The sequence below is a fragment of the Vulpes vulpes genome, chromosome 1 (assembly GCF_048418805.1).
Source record: "Vulpes vulpes isolate BD-2025 chromosome 1, VulVul3, whole genome shotgun sequence".
Taxonomy (NCBI): domain Eukaryota; kingdom Metazoa; phylum Chordata; class Mammalia; order Carnivora; family Canidae; genus Vulpes; species Vulpes vulpes.
The window spans coordinates 10727329-10743208 of NC_132780.1; the positions used below are offsets into that span (position 1 = coordinate 10727329).

Genomic DNA, 15880 nt, shown 5'->3' on the forward strand with positions numbered 1-15880 from the left:
GGTTGTGCCTAGCACCCAGGACAGATCACCACATCCAAAGGTCCAAAGTTTTATTGTTTTGAATACATTCTCCAGCAGCCCCCCAACTTCCCTCCCCCCCCCACCCTCCATCCCCAATACAGAATAAGGCTTGACCAAAGACCCCCACCCCAGGGGCCCCAGCTAGGAGGCAGAGGGGGCTTCCAGTTTGGTTTCAGGGCACCCCCTTCTCACCCCCCCACCCGCCTGCCTATGGGCTTAGTCCTAGGAGCAGCTGGGGGTGAAGGGGTTGGACCAGTGCTGGGGTAGGGAGTGGGAGAGGGATAGCAGGCACTTGTAGAGATTTGTGGCCTCTGGGCGGCACCCCTCCCCCTCCTCTGCCCCCCCACCCCCCACCATGGAATTTTTGGTTCATCAGAAAATGTCCCTCCCTCTCCTGCTGCAACCCTGTGGGGTATGAGAAACCCAGGCACTCAGGGCCCCTGGAGGGGCAGGGAAGGCAGGATGGGGCTGAGGATGGCCGGGAACAGAGAGGGATTGGGACAGGGACAGGAGGCAGAGAACAGGGAGGGAGACAAGGCTTTTACTTCCTAAGCGATTGTAATAAAAAACGTTCCTGGGCATGGAGGCCAGAGCCTCAGTTCAAATATAAATTCCCCAGAATGGAGGTGGCCCCCTCAACTTCCCCCCCCTCCCTACCCTCCCCACCACCACTTTGCCTGGAGCTTAGAAACCCACAGATAGGGGAAAGCCCCCAGCCCTGGGCACCCACCCACCCTCACCATTAAAAAAAAAAAAAATTAAAAGTTTTATACAAAACGTGGGGCAGGAAAGGGGAGGAGGCCGGGAAGACACCAGAGAGCTGTCCTCACCTCCAGGGCTGGGGGTGGGGGGGTGGTTAAGGCAGCAAAAGAAGCATGGGAGGTGGGGGGGGACCAGGGGGACCCCCTGCCCACAGCTCTCAGGAATCTCGATGCTCCAGGGAGAGCTGGGCTGTAGCGTGCTGGAGGTCAGAGCTCACTCGCCTCGGGGTGAGGGGTCCCCCGGCCTCCCCGGGCCCCTCCCCGCGCACCTTCTTGTCCTCACCCTCATCCTCTGGGCCCCCAGCGGGGCCCCCACCCCCCTCCAGGCGACAGTCTTCACTCCAGCGCCGCTTGAAGCGCAGCTTGAGAGGCATGCACTGCGCCGCCCCGGGAGCCTCGCCGGGCTCGGGCTTGGGGGGCGCGGGGGGGGCACGGGGGGTCTTGAACACCTCCCCATCTTCCTCATCCTCATCGCTGATGTCCGTCACCTCCACTTCCTCCGACTCGCCTTCCGAGATAGGCTCCACCTTGATCTGTGGCGGTGGCGGCGGTGGCGGGGCCAGGGCCCCCGCACCCTCAGCCAGCCCGCCCGCGCTGCTGCCACCGCCAATGCTGATGCCACTGCTCTTGTCAGCACCCGCCGGGGCCTTCTCCCCGGCTGCCCGCTGCCGGCGTCCCAGCGGGGGCGGCTGGAGCTTAAACTTGAATGGGGAGGAAGAGGAGGAAGAGGAGGACGAGGCCGAGGAGGGGACTGGTGGGGTCTCCGGTGCCATGGGCGGCAGCGGGCACTTGTCAGGGCGCTGTGGCTGGGGCACCACCAGCCCAGGGTAGTGCAGGAAGGCGCGGGGACTGAGGTGGTAGTTGTAGACGCTTTGGGTGTGGGCCTGCAGGTACCGTTTCATGTCCTCCGGGCTGAAGGAGAAGTGGGAGCCTCCCCCTGAGCCGCTGGGGCCACCGCCACCACTGGGGTACATGGGGCTCAGCGTCGGGGAGGGAGTGTAGGCCAGGTGAGTGGGTGTCATGGGCAGAGCTGGGGAGAGCTGAGGGGGGAGCAGGGAGCCAGGCCCAGCCAGAGGCGACACAGGGAAGGGGCTGAGGGGCTCAGGGCCACCCCGGGGCCGGGGGTAGACACGGAAGACGCCGGGGTCATGGGGCAGGCGTGCCAGCGGGGGCCCGCGGAAGGCACCCAGCTCTGGAGGCCCTGGCGGTCGGGCCCGGGGGTCCTCTCCCAGTGGCTCTTCCAGCTCCGATGTGCCATCGCTGCAGTCACTGACTGAGCCTCGGCCCAGGCGTCGGGCCACCACAGCCGAGAAGAGGGAAGAAGAGGATGAAGAGCAGGCCGGTGGGGAGCGGGGGTCCTCGGTGGGGGACAGCACCTCGGAGGGCGTTGAGGGAGGGAAGCGGAAGTGGCTGCCACCCGATGGCACTGGAGGGGCACTCTGGGGCACTGCGCCCCCTGCAGGAGAGGGGAGACATGGCGTCAAGGTCCACGGTCCAGCCTGGACACAGGCCCATCCTCTCCTCCCTCTGAGGCCAAGCCCCCCAGCCCAACTACTCACCAGCCAACCCCACATCGATGAAAGGGTAATTAACCAGCACCAGTTTGTTGAAGTTGAACTTGTAGGTGAACCGTTTCCCCTTGGTCTTGTGCAGAATGCGTTTGTTGTAATAATAGCTGTGGGCATAGAAATGCATTGGACCATCAGTCACACAGGGACCCCAGTCTAGACCCTTACTCAACGCAAGTCAGGTGTCGCTCACCAAGAAGGACCAAGAAACCTGGGTCACACGCGAGAAGCCAAGGACCCAGGAGAATGGAAACAGCTCTCCCCTCAGGTCTGGGGCCAAGACTAGAGGCCACACCCAGACTGTAGTCTCTTCTCAGGACACTTCTATGTGACAGAAGCGCTCCAAGGAGGATTAGGACTTGCCCGTGGTCGCACAGCTCTGAGCTGGCAAAGGATCAAACCCGAAGCCTATTCCCGTGGGTTATAGGCTCCCCAGCCAGTGGGGGCTCCCCAGCCAGTGGGGGCCATCCACTCTGCCCAGGGGCTTCTGCCCCTCCTCACCGCAGGGCCCGGCTCAGCTTGTCATAATTCATCTGGGGCTTGCACTTGCGGACACCCCAGAGCCGAGCCACTTCGTCAGGGTCCTTGATGACGAATTCCCCGTAGTCCCCCTGCCAGGCGATGACACCCTGGTACTCCTCCTTCCGCAGCAGCTCCAGGATAAAGTGCCACAGCTGGATCTGCCTCGAGCCAGGGGACGACTCCGGCTTGTAGGCCCAATCCGGGAAGGCAAACCCTGGGGACAGGAGGCAGGGGAGTGGCCCCGGGTCAGGATGCCAAGTCCAAGGCTTCAGGTCCCCTCCCAGGGTCCACCCTCCTACCCCGCCCTCCACGTGGGGAAATCCGTCTCCCCTCTGCCAAGTCAGGACCTGAGTTAGAGAGAGACAGTGTGTGTCTGTGTGTGAGGGGGCTAGACGGGAGCTGGGGGGGGGAGGGAAGCTGGAGCCTGCTCCAGCGACACGGGAGAAACAGGAAACCGTCGGCGGCGGGTCCCGGGGCCAGTGCCAGGGGGCCAGGCACCAAGCCAGGCCGGCGGGCAGGGCTGCCAGTGGGGGAGGGGCAGGAAGGGGCACACGTGGCCAGCCGGGTTGGGGCGATCCCCCCTGACCCCCCCAATTCCCATTCAGGGCCAGTTATACCCCTCCCCCAACTCACCCCACAGCTCCAGTCCCCTTCTGGGAACATAACACTGTCTCCCCTCCCAAAACCTACCAGAGCCTGACTCCCACCCCAGGACCCGAAGATTTTTTTTTTTTCTTAAAAGGACCAGGAGGGGTGGGGTGGTTGGTTGACGATGAGGTCAGCGCTTGCACACACAGAGGCTTCTGTCTTCCCTGGAGAGTGAAACCCAGACTGTCTGAGAGAGCGCCCCCCCAACAAGCCCTAGACCCTCTGTGCTGACTGCCCTCCCCGGACCCAGGCGCATGGACACAACCTGGCTGGAACGCCCCAGCCCAGGCCTGGAGACTGAGCAGGCAATGCTGCAGCCTGTTCCCCCTTCCGCCTTCTCATCCTCAAGCTTCTTCCCTGCCCACCTGCCTACCCGCCCCCAGCATTAACCTTGGGTAGAGGTTGGTGGTGGGCTGGCTGGTCCCTGGAGGGGGTGGGCAGCCTGGGGGGGGGGGGACAGTGGGGGGGCTGCGGTTGTCATTTCCCAAACCCCCGGGTAATCAGGGGCCATCAATAATTCAGCACTAGGCAGCCGGTAATGGAGGGGTGGGAGGAGGGAAGAGGAGGAAGAGAAGGAGGGGGAGGCAGGGCAGGGGCCCTGATGCCACCAGAGGGAGAAGGCCAAGGTGGACAGCAAAGGATGGGCGGGGTCCCAAGTCCCAGTCAGGCTGCTGGAGTGAGCCTCTGGCCTGCCTGAAGCCCCAACTGAAGCAGGTACCAACCAGGCCTGAGGCAATGCTGAGCCTCCCTCAAAGACTCCACCGCAGCCTGGACTCCCAACAGAGGATACTTCCCCTGGGGACACAGGGATTCAGAAGCACTTCCTACTCCCACAGGCACTACCCCTTCTAAATCCAAAGCTGACTCTATCCCCTACAGTGACCCAGCTTCCTGAGCCCCAGCCTTGGGTAGGATGGAATGGCCAGCATTCCCCACGTAGTCCCAGCCCCATTCAGAAATCCCAGCCTCAAACCAGCGCCTCAGGGCTCCAAGGATACGACCTCCAGCTGGTTACAGACCCAGAGTCCTACACCAGCAGCCCCTGCTCCATTCAGAAGTGACAGCCCCTGACAATGCCTTCCATAGATCCCAGCATCCATAGCCCCATCCCTCTATCGGGAATCCAGGTGTTCATCCCCATTATCCTCACCCCACTGGAGATTCCAGGTCCCAGGGTCATCCTCAGGGCCCGAAGGCCCTTAGGAGCCAAAGTTACCAAATGACTAGCTCCATGTACCCTCTGAGTCCTACAAAAAAAGCTCCTACCCCCCCCAACTCAGGGCACCAAGCTCTGTGCTTCTCCCACCTAAGCTCCAATCTGGCTCACAGACCCAGGAGTGTGTGTGGTGTTGGCGGTGGGGGTTGTGAAGCCCCTGAGACATCAGTCTGGAGTTGGGGGAGTATACTGACTTCCATCCTCCCCCCCAAAATTAAAGCCACCCTTCCCAGCCCACCCGCCCCAGCCTCCTTGTCCCGGTAACCAGGCAACGTGTGTGCAGCGACAGTCCTGGGAGCGGGGGAGCAGGAGGCTAAAAATAAACTTTGCAGAAGAGAAGGAGTGAGAGAGACTACATGCAACACAAAGGGAACTCGGAAGGGAGGTGGGGGGCTCTGGGAAGGCCTCAAGCTGCATTCTGGGGGCCGTCCCAGGCCGCCTCGTTAACCCCCCCTCCCTGAGCAAGCCTCCCTCAGGGGCTAAGACCCTGGATCCCACTCCAGTTAGAGACCCTCCCCACTCCCAGGTCCACCCCTACCCGGCTTTCCTCATCGGACATGGCATACATGAGGGCCTGTTCCTGGCTTTGGGGGGAGAAGAAGAGCGGGGGTGACGTCAGGGTGTCTCAATGGGGCTCTGTTCCCCAGGCCTTGGAGCCAGGAGCCAGGCACGGGCAAGGGGAGCATGTGTGAGTGTGTGTTGTGTATGGGTCCACGTGCTTCAACAGGGAACCACCGGGCCTGCGCCAAGAAAGCTTGGGGGAGCAGGACCCCCGGAGCATGGGGGTGGCAGCGAAACAGACAGCAAGCAGTTGACACTGAGAGAGGTGCTCAGGACATTCTGAGACAGGGTGAAGAGGTGGCAGCAGACAAGACAGGAAGGGTTGGGATGGCAGGGTCCCAGAAGGCACACCTGGGTCCCACAGAGGCGGGGTAGGGATTCTCCCAGACGGACTGGAAACCAGGGGTGGGGAACAGAACTCCTGGGCACCCCCCAAATTCACAGGACTGGCCAAACTTTTTTTAAAGGGACCATGGGGGTCGGAAGGGAGGGGTGGTGATAGAGGAAGAACACGCCGACCTCCTGGGGGGCCCTACCACCTCCCCCACTACAGGCAGCCCTCGGTGGCGCCAGAGCCGGGAAGAAAACAGGAAGTGGGAAACAGCCGCGGCAGAGACTAGAGGGGCCGGGATGGAGGATCGGATGAGGGGCGTGCAGACGGACAGACGCGCCGATGGACCGATCGGGAAGCCATTCCAGGCCCCCGCCCCTTCCCCCAACCGGAGAATCCACACGCGCGGCTCGGCCCCAAGACAGGGGTAGGGGAGCGGCCCAGCCGGTCCCACCAGGAGAAGGCCCGCAGCAGGGAGGGAAGACGAGGCGGGGTTGTCTGGGCGCCTAGGCCCCCTCCTCGGGCGAGGGGAGGCTCCTGCTGCCCCCAAGGCCCAGCGGCCCCGGAGCCTGTGGGAGCCAGAGAGTATGTGGGACGCACGTGACTGACCCTACAGCACTCTGCACCCCTGCCCCACCCCCCTGCCCCCCTCCTCGGCCCCAGTCCCCAGGCGCCGGAGCCCGGCTCGGAGCCCTTTAAGAGCCGCCCCCACCCGCCGAGCGGGGGGGCGGGGTGGGTGGGCCGGTCGGGGCACACACCCGCACACAGGAGCCCGAGCCGCGGCCGCCGCCGGGGGAAGGAAACAAGTTTGAACAGCGGCGCCCGGCCCCCTTCCCCCTCCCCCGTCCCCGCCCCGGGCCGGATTCCGACGGGGTAGACGGGCAGGGGGCGGCTGGGACCCCTCCCCCCAGCGCGCTCGGGCGCAAAGTCCAGCCCGCGCGAGCCCGGGGGCGGCGGGGGAGGGGAGGGGGGAAAGTCCGAGTGGGAGGGGGGTTAATCCCGCTGCCCCCCGCCCGCCGACGGACGGGGGGGAGGGGAACCTTGGCCCCTTAAGGAGGAGCAAGTTGGCGGGGAAGAGGGGGGCGGAGGGAAAAGACGGCCGGTTGAAAGAGAAGCGCTGGATGAGGGAGGGGGGGCGAAGGGGGAGCCTCCGCGTCCCCCCCACCTTCCCCACCCTTCTCAACCCCGAGGCCCCGGCGGCGCGGGAGGAGGGTACCCAGGTCTCCCCGGAGCCACCTTAAAGCCGCGCGTTCTAAGGTCGGAAACAAAAAGTTCCTTTTTCGAACGTTCGGGCTGCGCTTTGGAACTTTGCGACTCGGCGCGGGCGGGGGAGCGAGGAGCCGGCGGAGACGGGCGGGGGAGGGGCGGCGCAGCCCGGACCCCGAGTCTCGGGCTCCCCAATCACGCCTTCCTCCTAGAAGCCATCCCGTATCCCCCCCTAAGCCGGTGCGGGGCAAGCGCCGCGGTGAAGGTCATGGGCCGGACCACGCAGCGCGGAACCGGGAATAGCGGGCCCCGTGGACAGCCCCCCCACACACGCCCCGCACACGTCCCGGCCCCCAGAGTGCAACGTGACAGAGCGGCGGGGAGGGACCCCGCCACCCCCGTGATCCCAGGAGTGGGGGAGAACCCAGCTTTCGGGGTCCAGCAGGGAGAAGACCAGGACTCGCGGCACCCACACCACTCCGCCCAGACCCAGAAATTGGGGGTCCCATGCAGCACCCCTCGCTTGCGCCACGAGAAGCAACAGGTCTCGAGTGCTCGGGGGTCCCCCGGAACTGGGGATCCCTCGGGCTACCCCGAAACCCTTCAGCCCCCCCCAAAGTTTCTACGCCTGGTTTCCCGGGGCAACAAGTCTCCCCCACACGTGCTGCCCCCGCCCCCACCTGTGTCCGCCGGGGTCTTCATGCTGGGGGGCCCGGGGCGAGGCGCCCCGACTCCGGGCCGCAGCTCCCGGCGCCCGCGCTGCCCCGTCCCGTCCCGCGCCCGTCGGGCCGCCCTCGGCGCTTCACCCGGCCTCGCCTCTCAGAGCCTCTCCCCTCCCCGCCGCCGCCTCCCGGGTTAATATCGCACTCCGGGGCCGGGACGCCCACGCCCCCCGGCCGGCGACGTCACCGCCGCGTCGCCATGGAGACACTGCGCCCGCCCCCTCCCCGCGCACTCACACACACACTCGCCGGCGCGCAGCCACTGAGGACCGGCCGGCTCTGGGCTTAAAGGGGCCGCGCGGCGGGGGAGGAAGGAAGGAGGGGGCGGGGGTGGGATGGGGTCCTGGGGGTCATGACCCTTTTCTGAGGCTCCAAATCTGCAGATAACTTAAGTCCTCGGCACTCGCGACCTGCCGCCCCTCCTCCTCTCCTCCCCACTGCAAAATCCAGAGTTTCTTTTGGGAGCTTGTAAGAGGGGAGGGGGGAAACTGGAGGGGGGGGTCAGAAACTTTTGAAAGGCCTGGACCTTTCGGGAGGGGTCAGGATCTTCACTGCAGGGGGGCAGGGTCAAGACCTTGGGGGATGATCAACACCACGTTTCCCACCCTGGCCTTACCCTACTCGCCCCCCCCCCCCCAGCCCTAAGCCTGAATGGGGGCAGCTGTCCGGGGGTGGCGTGGAATGGGTGGGAAGCATTTCCCAGCATCGGAAACGGGGAGGCGGCTGTGCCCTCTGCTCCTCCGGGGATGGGGTCTTGGCCTTCCAGATAGCCCCAATCCCAGCTGGTGAGGAAGTGACCAGAGAGAAGGCATTCGGGAGCATCCCCCCACACACACTCCATCCTCGGGCAGCAGCTGTCCTAAGGACACCGCTGGCGTCGGAGGTACCCCCACCTCCATCGCTGGCGCTGGGGGTTCCGGAGGTGGAGCCAGGATGCGAGGGGGCGATCAAAGTCTGAACAAATGTGCTCCAAAGGGGCACTGGGGGGTCGCCAGGAGAGAGGAAGGTAGGCTTAAGGATGAGGGCCAGTGCGTAGGGCAGTGTTAAGTCTGTTCTCCGCAGCGGGGAGGGATGGATGGAGCCTGAGGCTTCAGGAAACAGGAAATCAGTGCTGATCAGATGGCTAGCTGGAGCTGGCAGCAGGGTAGAGGGCAAATAGAAGCAATATCCACAGACTGAGCCTGGAGACAGAGTTTCAAAGAAGACTCTGAGGTACCAAAGGAGAGGAATATTGGAGGGGGTGGGGGAGTGATGCTCAGAGAAACTGAAATTGAGAAGATGGGCCGGGAAAGACAAGCCACTGGGAGGGAAGGCCAGCAGGGTCAGACTCTTTACTTCTTGGGGCTTCCTGATGCATTAGAGCAGTCCCTCACCATCGCCTCAGAAGTCTCTAGCCTCTTCCTCCATGGAGGCCAAGGCCTCGAGGGAAGCATCACCTCCCTGGGGAATTATGTAACCTTGCCTACGGACAGTGCAGCTCCCCCACGGATATTGTAACCCTCTGGGAGCAGTGTGGTCCAGCAATAATAATCGCCATCATTGTTATTATAACAGCTCCCGAATTCCTAGCGCTCATGATGTGCCAGGCATTGGGCCAAGCATTGTCTGGGGCATCTTGTCATTTGATGCTCACAAAATCCCAAAGAGGGAAGTTACTATTGTTACCCCCATTTACAGATTAAGAAGGTGAGGCTCAGAGGGGAAATCAGCCTGCCAAAGTCCTACAGCCAGGAAGTGTTGGGAGTCAGGATTCAAAGGAAACCTATCCAATTTGGAACCACTACCCTTCACCACTATTCTTTACTAACGCCTTCACTGTCCGCCCCCCTCTGAAAAAGACAATGCTGAGTTTCAAAGATTATAGGTCTGTAACAGCTTCAGTGATCCCACACTCCCACTGACAAGAGAGAGACTTAGGTTGCACCCCTAACTTTGCTACTTCCTGTCTGTGACATAGAGCAAGGGAGTTTGCCTCTGAGCCTCAACTTCCTCATCTGTAAAATGGGGATTTTATTAGACCCAACATGACCAGCTTGTTTTAAGAAATCGGGGATGTGGGATCCCTGGGTGGCGCAGCGGGTTAGCGACTTGCCTTTGGCCCAGGGCGCGATCCTGGAGACCCGGGATCGAATCCCACATCAGGCTCCCTGCATGGAGCCTGCTTCTCCCTCTGCCTATGTCTCTGCCTCTCTCTCTCTCTCTCTCTCTCTCTCTCTCTCTCTGTGACTATCATAAATAAAAATTAAAAAAAAAAAGGGGGGGATGTGAAGTAAGTATGCAGTAAATACTGGTAATAATTAGTAGGAGAACGAATGAACTATATACCCCATGAATAATGTAAGGACCCCTCACTGTATAGACTCCGAACTGTAGGCAACAAATACAGGGTACCGACAGTGTAAAATGGCCTCTTAATGGCATAAGTCCCACCCTGACCCAGTTGGATAACTCAATCCTACTGTTTCAATGAAGTACAATCATGGATGGGTGGGCATGCCTCGTGGCAGAGTCTGAGACATCACTGAGAATGAGAGTCCCTGGTGAAAATGTCCCTTGGGTAGTGTGACCTCTGGTGGTCTGGTGGTTTGTGAAAACCTATCCACAGATAGTGTAACCCCTCAGGGGTTGAGTGACTCTACCACAGAATCATCATGGGCCCTTTTGGATAGTTCACTTGCCTCGTGAACCCCATCCTTGGAGAAGCTGGACCCCACTATTACCATATGAAACATTCACATATTCTGAACTTGTGATAGAAACTATTCATCACTACCAGTCATTCCTTAAAGACATGCCATCCAACCAAGACCGTATCAATTCCTTTTCTTTTTTTTTTAAAGATTTTATTCATTTATTCATGAGAGACACAGAGAGAGAGAGAGAGAGAGGCAAGGATACAGGGAGAGGGAGAAGCAGGCTCCATGCAAGGACCCCAATGTGGGACTCGATCCTGGGACTCCAGGATCACGCCCTGGGCCTAAGACAGTCACCAAACTGCTGAGCTACCCAGGGATCCCTGATCGTATCAATTCCAATGAACAAGGGGGACAGTCCTCTCTCTGCTCCCGTTCACTGTGAAAAACCTACACAGATCCCCCCTCCCTGGGGCTTGTGAAAAGTGCAGCTTCTCACAGACCTAAGACACGCCTACAGTGAGCAGTGTCACGCTCCAGGGTGAAAAGAACTCTGTCCGGACAGTGAAAGCACCCTCACTCCCATGGACCTAGCACTTCTTGTTCCAGTTTACCATCCTGACACAGATAACATTTATCCTGTTGCTATCAGACTAAGGCATGGACAGAACCTGTCCTCAAAGAAATCCCAACACTCCACAGACCTCACTCCTAGAAAGGAAACTGTATGGATGATAAAAAATCAGAGTTGCAACCTACCCATCATCACCTAGAATGAGCAACAATGAGCCATTACTAGGTACATTGTAGCTCCCTCAGAAATAATATGAATCACCCTATAAGGAGAATGTAGCCACCTAAACAGTATGACTGCCCCCAAACAAAAAAAAATGTAGCCCCATTAAAGAGTATAACCCTTCTTCAGCTCCCTGACTTGAAATGCTGAAGGGCTCCTGCACTCAGACCTGGGTCCTCCTCTCCCCCTGGGTGATCTCCACCAGCACCATGTTTTTCATATGCCATCTCTATGCTGGTTACACCCAAATTTCTCTCTCCAGCATAGGACTCACCCCTGGCCTCCAATCTCACACATCAAGCTGCCTCACCAGTGTCTCCATTTGGATATCTCAAGCTTGTCAAGTCTTTCTCAGCTCCCACAAACTGTCCCCAAACCAGTCTTCCCCATTGTGGGCACCTGCAACACCATTTTGTAAGTTGCCCAGGCCGAATTCCTTGGAGTCATCCTTAACTTCTCTCCCTCACCTGTCATCCGGTCTGAAGGGAACTCCCATATGCTCTACTTTCAGCGGCTTCAGAATCAATCTCCTCCCCACCACCACCTGGCACCTCTGGTCTGGGGACTCTTCACCCTCTCCTAGCTGCCACCAGCCCCTACAATTTGTGCCTCACTCACAGCCAGAGGGGTTCTAGTAAGTCAGATGACATTCCAGTGCTGCCCCAAATCCTCTGTTCTCTGGGAGTAAAAGCCAACTCCCTGCAGTGGCCAGCAAGGCCCTTCCTCCCTGACTTCACCTTCTACCTCCCCCTCCATTTCTGTGCCAGCTGCACTCCAGCCTGTGATTCCTTGAACAGGCCAGGTTTATGCCTGCCTCAGGGATTTTGCCTGTGCTGTTCCATCTGCCTGGAAGGCTTTCCCTCCAGAAGTCTACATAGATCTGCCCTTCATCCCCTTCAGATTTTTATTCAGAAACCCACCTTCCCAATAAGACCCTACCTGACCACTCTATTTTATTTATTTTATTTTTTAAGAATTTATTTATTTATTTATTCATGGAAGACACAGAAAGAGAGGGAGGCAGAGACACAGGCAGAGGGAGAAGCAGGCTCCATGCAGGGAACCTGACGTGATCCCGGGTCTCCAGGATCACCACCTGGGCTGAAGGCGGCGCTAAACCACTGAGCCACCGGGGCTGCCCACTGACCACTCTATTTTAAAATGGAGCCCCCTTGAGATGCCTGGGTGGCTCAGTGGATGAATGTCTGCCTTCGGCTCACATCATGATTCCAAGGTCATAGGATCCATTCTCACATCAGGCTCTCCACGGGGAGCCTGCTTCTCCCTCTCCCTATGTTTCTGCCTCTCTTTCTGTGTTTCCCATGAATAAATAAATAATTAATCTTTAAAAAATAAATAAATAAACTGGAGCCCCCTATGTCCCTTCCTTCTATGCACTGTTTTTCTCCATAGCACTCATTCTCACATGATATGTATTTCTGGGACGCCTGGGTGGCTCAGCGGTTAAGCGTCTGCCTTTGGCTCAGGGCGTGATCCTGGAGTCCCAGGATCGAGTCCCACATCAGGCTCCCTGCATGGGGCCTGCTTCTCCTCTGCCTGTGTCTCTGCCTCTCTCTCTCTCTGTGTCTCACATGAATAAATACATAAAATCTTTTTTTTTTACATAAAATCTTTTTTAAAAAGATATATATTTCTGTAATATATTAGTTTGTCATCTGAATCCCTCCTCTACAATGTCAGCTCTGCTTTATCACCGTGCCTATACCACAGTGGGTCATAGAACAGTCTCGTAATATGTATCTGCTGAAATGAACTGAGTCCAGGTACAGTTGGTATAACCCTACAATCAGAACCCATCATACAGACAGAACGAAGTCCACAATCGATACAAACTCCAATCTGCAGTGTGGCTCTCATATGGACAGTGGAAACCCCAAATAGTGCGAAGCTGAAAAACAGTACGAACCCCGGTTTAGGCAGCACGACCCTCATAAATCTCATAGAGACCGGGTAACCCTCATAAATAATGTGAGTCTCACTCAAATAGCACAGCCTTCATAAACTTTGTGAGCCTCATATAAAAGGGCAATCCACATAAATGGTGTAAACCACATATTGGCAGTGTAACTCTCATAAACAGTGTGAGCCCCATATACATGGTGAGACAGCAAATAAACAGTGTGGGTCCCCCTACATATAGCATATACTCTCATTAGTGCGCTCTACCATAGAGGCAGCACGGCTGGCTTAACACTTTGAATTCCTCTATCAACAGGGTCAACTCCTACAACCTGGGTAAACCCATATGCACTCTGGAGACAAGCATATAAGTAGGGTCATTTCTGTAACTGGTGTGACTTTTCATGTGAACAGTGTAGCCCCATAGTCATTTAGCCTCATGCAGTGTAACCCATGGACACCGTGCCCTCACATGGACGGTGCCGCCAGCCTCAGTGGGCCACTCAGTGAACAGTGTAGATTTAACAATGATTGCAATAGGGTGCCTGCATGGCTCAGTCCTTTAGGCATCTGACTTCAGCTGAGGTCATGATCTCAGGATCCACACGGGAGTCTTACATGGGGGAGGGGGGAAAAATCCGTGCTCAGCAGGGAGTCTGCTTCTCCCTCTATCTCTGCCCCACTCCATGCTTGTGCAAGCACTCAGGCACTCTCTCAAATAAATAAAATCTTTAAAAAAAATCCAATGGTTGCAATAAACCTCAATGTCACTATGTCAGTTTTTATTAAGTCATTGACAATGTAACCTTTTTCCATAAAAAGGGAGAAAATTCCACCTTCCTTTTAAGCCCCTGGACCTTGTAACCTTCATAAAATTATATTATGCACCCCCTCTCCAAAGTCCTAATTCTCCTATTAAAAATTACCCAATTTCCCTTCAACATACACATGTATTAAGACAGAATGGCATCCCTGAAGGGTGGTGTAACCTGTCACAGACAATGAGGCTCCACATAAAGACCAAGAAATGGTGAATTCATGAATGGCAGGGATTTCCCAGGGCCCAACACAGGATGGGGCACATAAAAAAAGTGCTTCTCCTATTTACTGAGCGTTTACTATATGCAAGGCCCTGGATTCAACATCTGATTTCATTGCTACCTCAACTTTATCACGTAGCTACTCCCATGATCCCCATTTTTCAGATGAAGAGAGTGAGACTTAGAGAGGTTCCAGGCTCCAAGGCAACACAGCTAAATAAGGTGACAGCTGAGACATCAAGTACTGGACCAAATGCTTCCTGGTAGACCAATAAATGCCCCAAAGATCTGTTGAACCCTGAAATCTTGCCGAAAAACACTGCCCCCACCATGACCAGCACCACCATACACAAACCGTGGACAAGGTGACCAGTGAGACTGAGGTGGCACAAACTCTTCAGGCAGTGATAACCTCCCGAGTACTGCCAATCACAATAATAGCTAAGATTTTTGAGGATTTACTCTGCTGGAGACACTGTTCTAAATGCTTTGCACATAAATTCATTACAACCTAATGCCAAGGTGTTTTTTTTTTTTTTCTTTTCTTAATTACCTCTGTACAGATGTAGAAATGGAAGCACAGAGGGATTAAATGACTTGCCCTAAGTCACACAGCTGGGGAAAAAGCCCAGCTGGGTTTGACCCCAGCAGCCTGGCTAAGCCTCTATTATTCTGCTTCCTGCAACATCACCCCTTCCCTCCACTTCGCAGGACAGTGTAATTCCATTGAACTGTACAACTAAGTTAACTACATTTTATGTAATTCTCTCAGGGGCAGGGTACAGCTGACTGTGCATACCTTTCCTTGATGACAGCGAAAATAGGTCTTAGCATGAATTCCCATGCACAGGTCTCCTTCATGTATGGTATACCTCCAATAAGCAGTGAGGATTCTTCTGTAGACATTGTTTTTGTGTGTGTGTTGTTGTTGTTTTTTGGAAGATTTTATTATGAGAGAGAGGAGCACAGGGGGAGGGGACAAGCAGGTTCCACACTGAGCATGGAGCCCGATGTGGGGCTCAGTACCGTGACCCTGAGAGCATGACCTGAACTGAAACCAAGAGTCTGGACTTAACTGATGGAGCCACCCAGGTGTCCACCCCCCACCCCCCCGGTGGACATTGTAAAACTCACCACAGCTGAGCAGATCCTGAGCCAACAGCAGAGGCCCTTTCACTACAGCAGAATGCTCCCTGGGCAGGGTGAGTTCCTTCATAGACAGGACACACCTCCCCACCGGCTGGCTGATTCTCCCTCACACCTAATGTGAACTGACCATGGACCATGAAATACCATCCCAATCAATGGAAGTCTCCCTCTAATGCAATATAATCTGCTATGGGCAATGTGAACTCCCACCCAGTATGTGCCTCCCCGTGGACAGTATAATGTCTCCTATCCATGACAAAGTTAACAAGGACAGTGCACACCTCCATGTATGGGGAGCCTTCTGCAGCGGCTGTGAACCCTTTTCATGACAGTGTAAACCACTCTCCAAGGGTCTACCTGAGTAGGCAATGGGAACTCTTCTGATGACTATAAGCTTCCCTCAGACCCAGCATCTACTTAACATACAGTCTAAACTCAAAACCTGCTTGATACTTAAGTGCAGACTCTTCTGGAACGTGATCAAAATAGCACAAAATAGCATAAAATAGCATGGTTATGAAATGGCATATGTAAGTCATAATACAATAGCGTAAGTAATAGTGTAAGATTCCTTGTCAGTGTGAACTTGTAGACTGAAATTTCTCCCTCTCTCAAAGCGAAATCTTCTGTGGACGGTGAATAACATGAATCTCTTCAAACTCAGTGAACCCCAATGGACAACTGATATTTCTTCCTAGCCCCGGGATGAACTGGCCCCACAGTAGGAATGTTGCACAGCGTGCACCTGCGATAGGTTGGGTGCATTTTCTTCACAACTGGGATGAA

At 56.6% G+C, this 15880-nt stretch overlaps 1 protein-coding gene across 1 annotated transcript; it reads right to left on the reverse strand.

Moving 5' to 3' along the window:
- Nucleotides 1–567: 567 nt before the first annotated feature.
- On the reverse strand, nucleotides 568–7673 carry ERF (ETS2 repressor factor). The gene is made up of 4 exons (XM_026014134.2): nucleotides 7515–7673; nucleotides 2852–3086; nucleotides 2342–2457; nucleotides 568–2238 (listed from the first exon to the last, which is right to left on the reverse strand). Exons 1-4 carry the CDS (start codon nucleotides 7534–7536, stop codon nucleotides 941–943), a joined length of 1671 nt encoding a protein of 556 aa, XP_025869919.1. The 5' UTR covers nucleotides 7537–7673; the 3' UTR covers nucleotides 568–940.
- Nucleotides 7674–15880: the final 8207 nt, after the last annotated feature.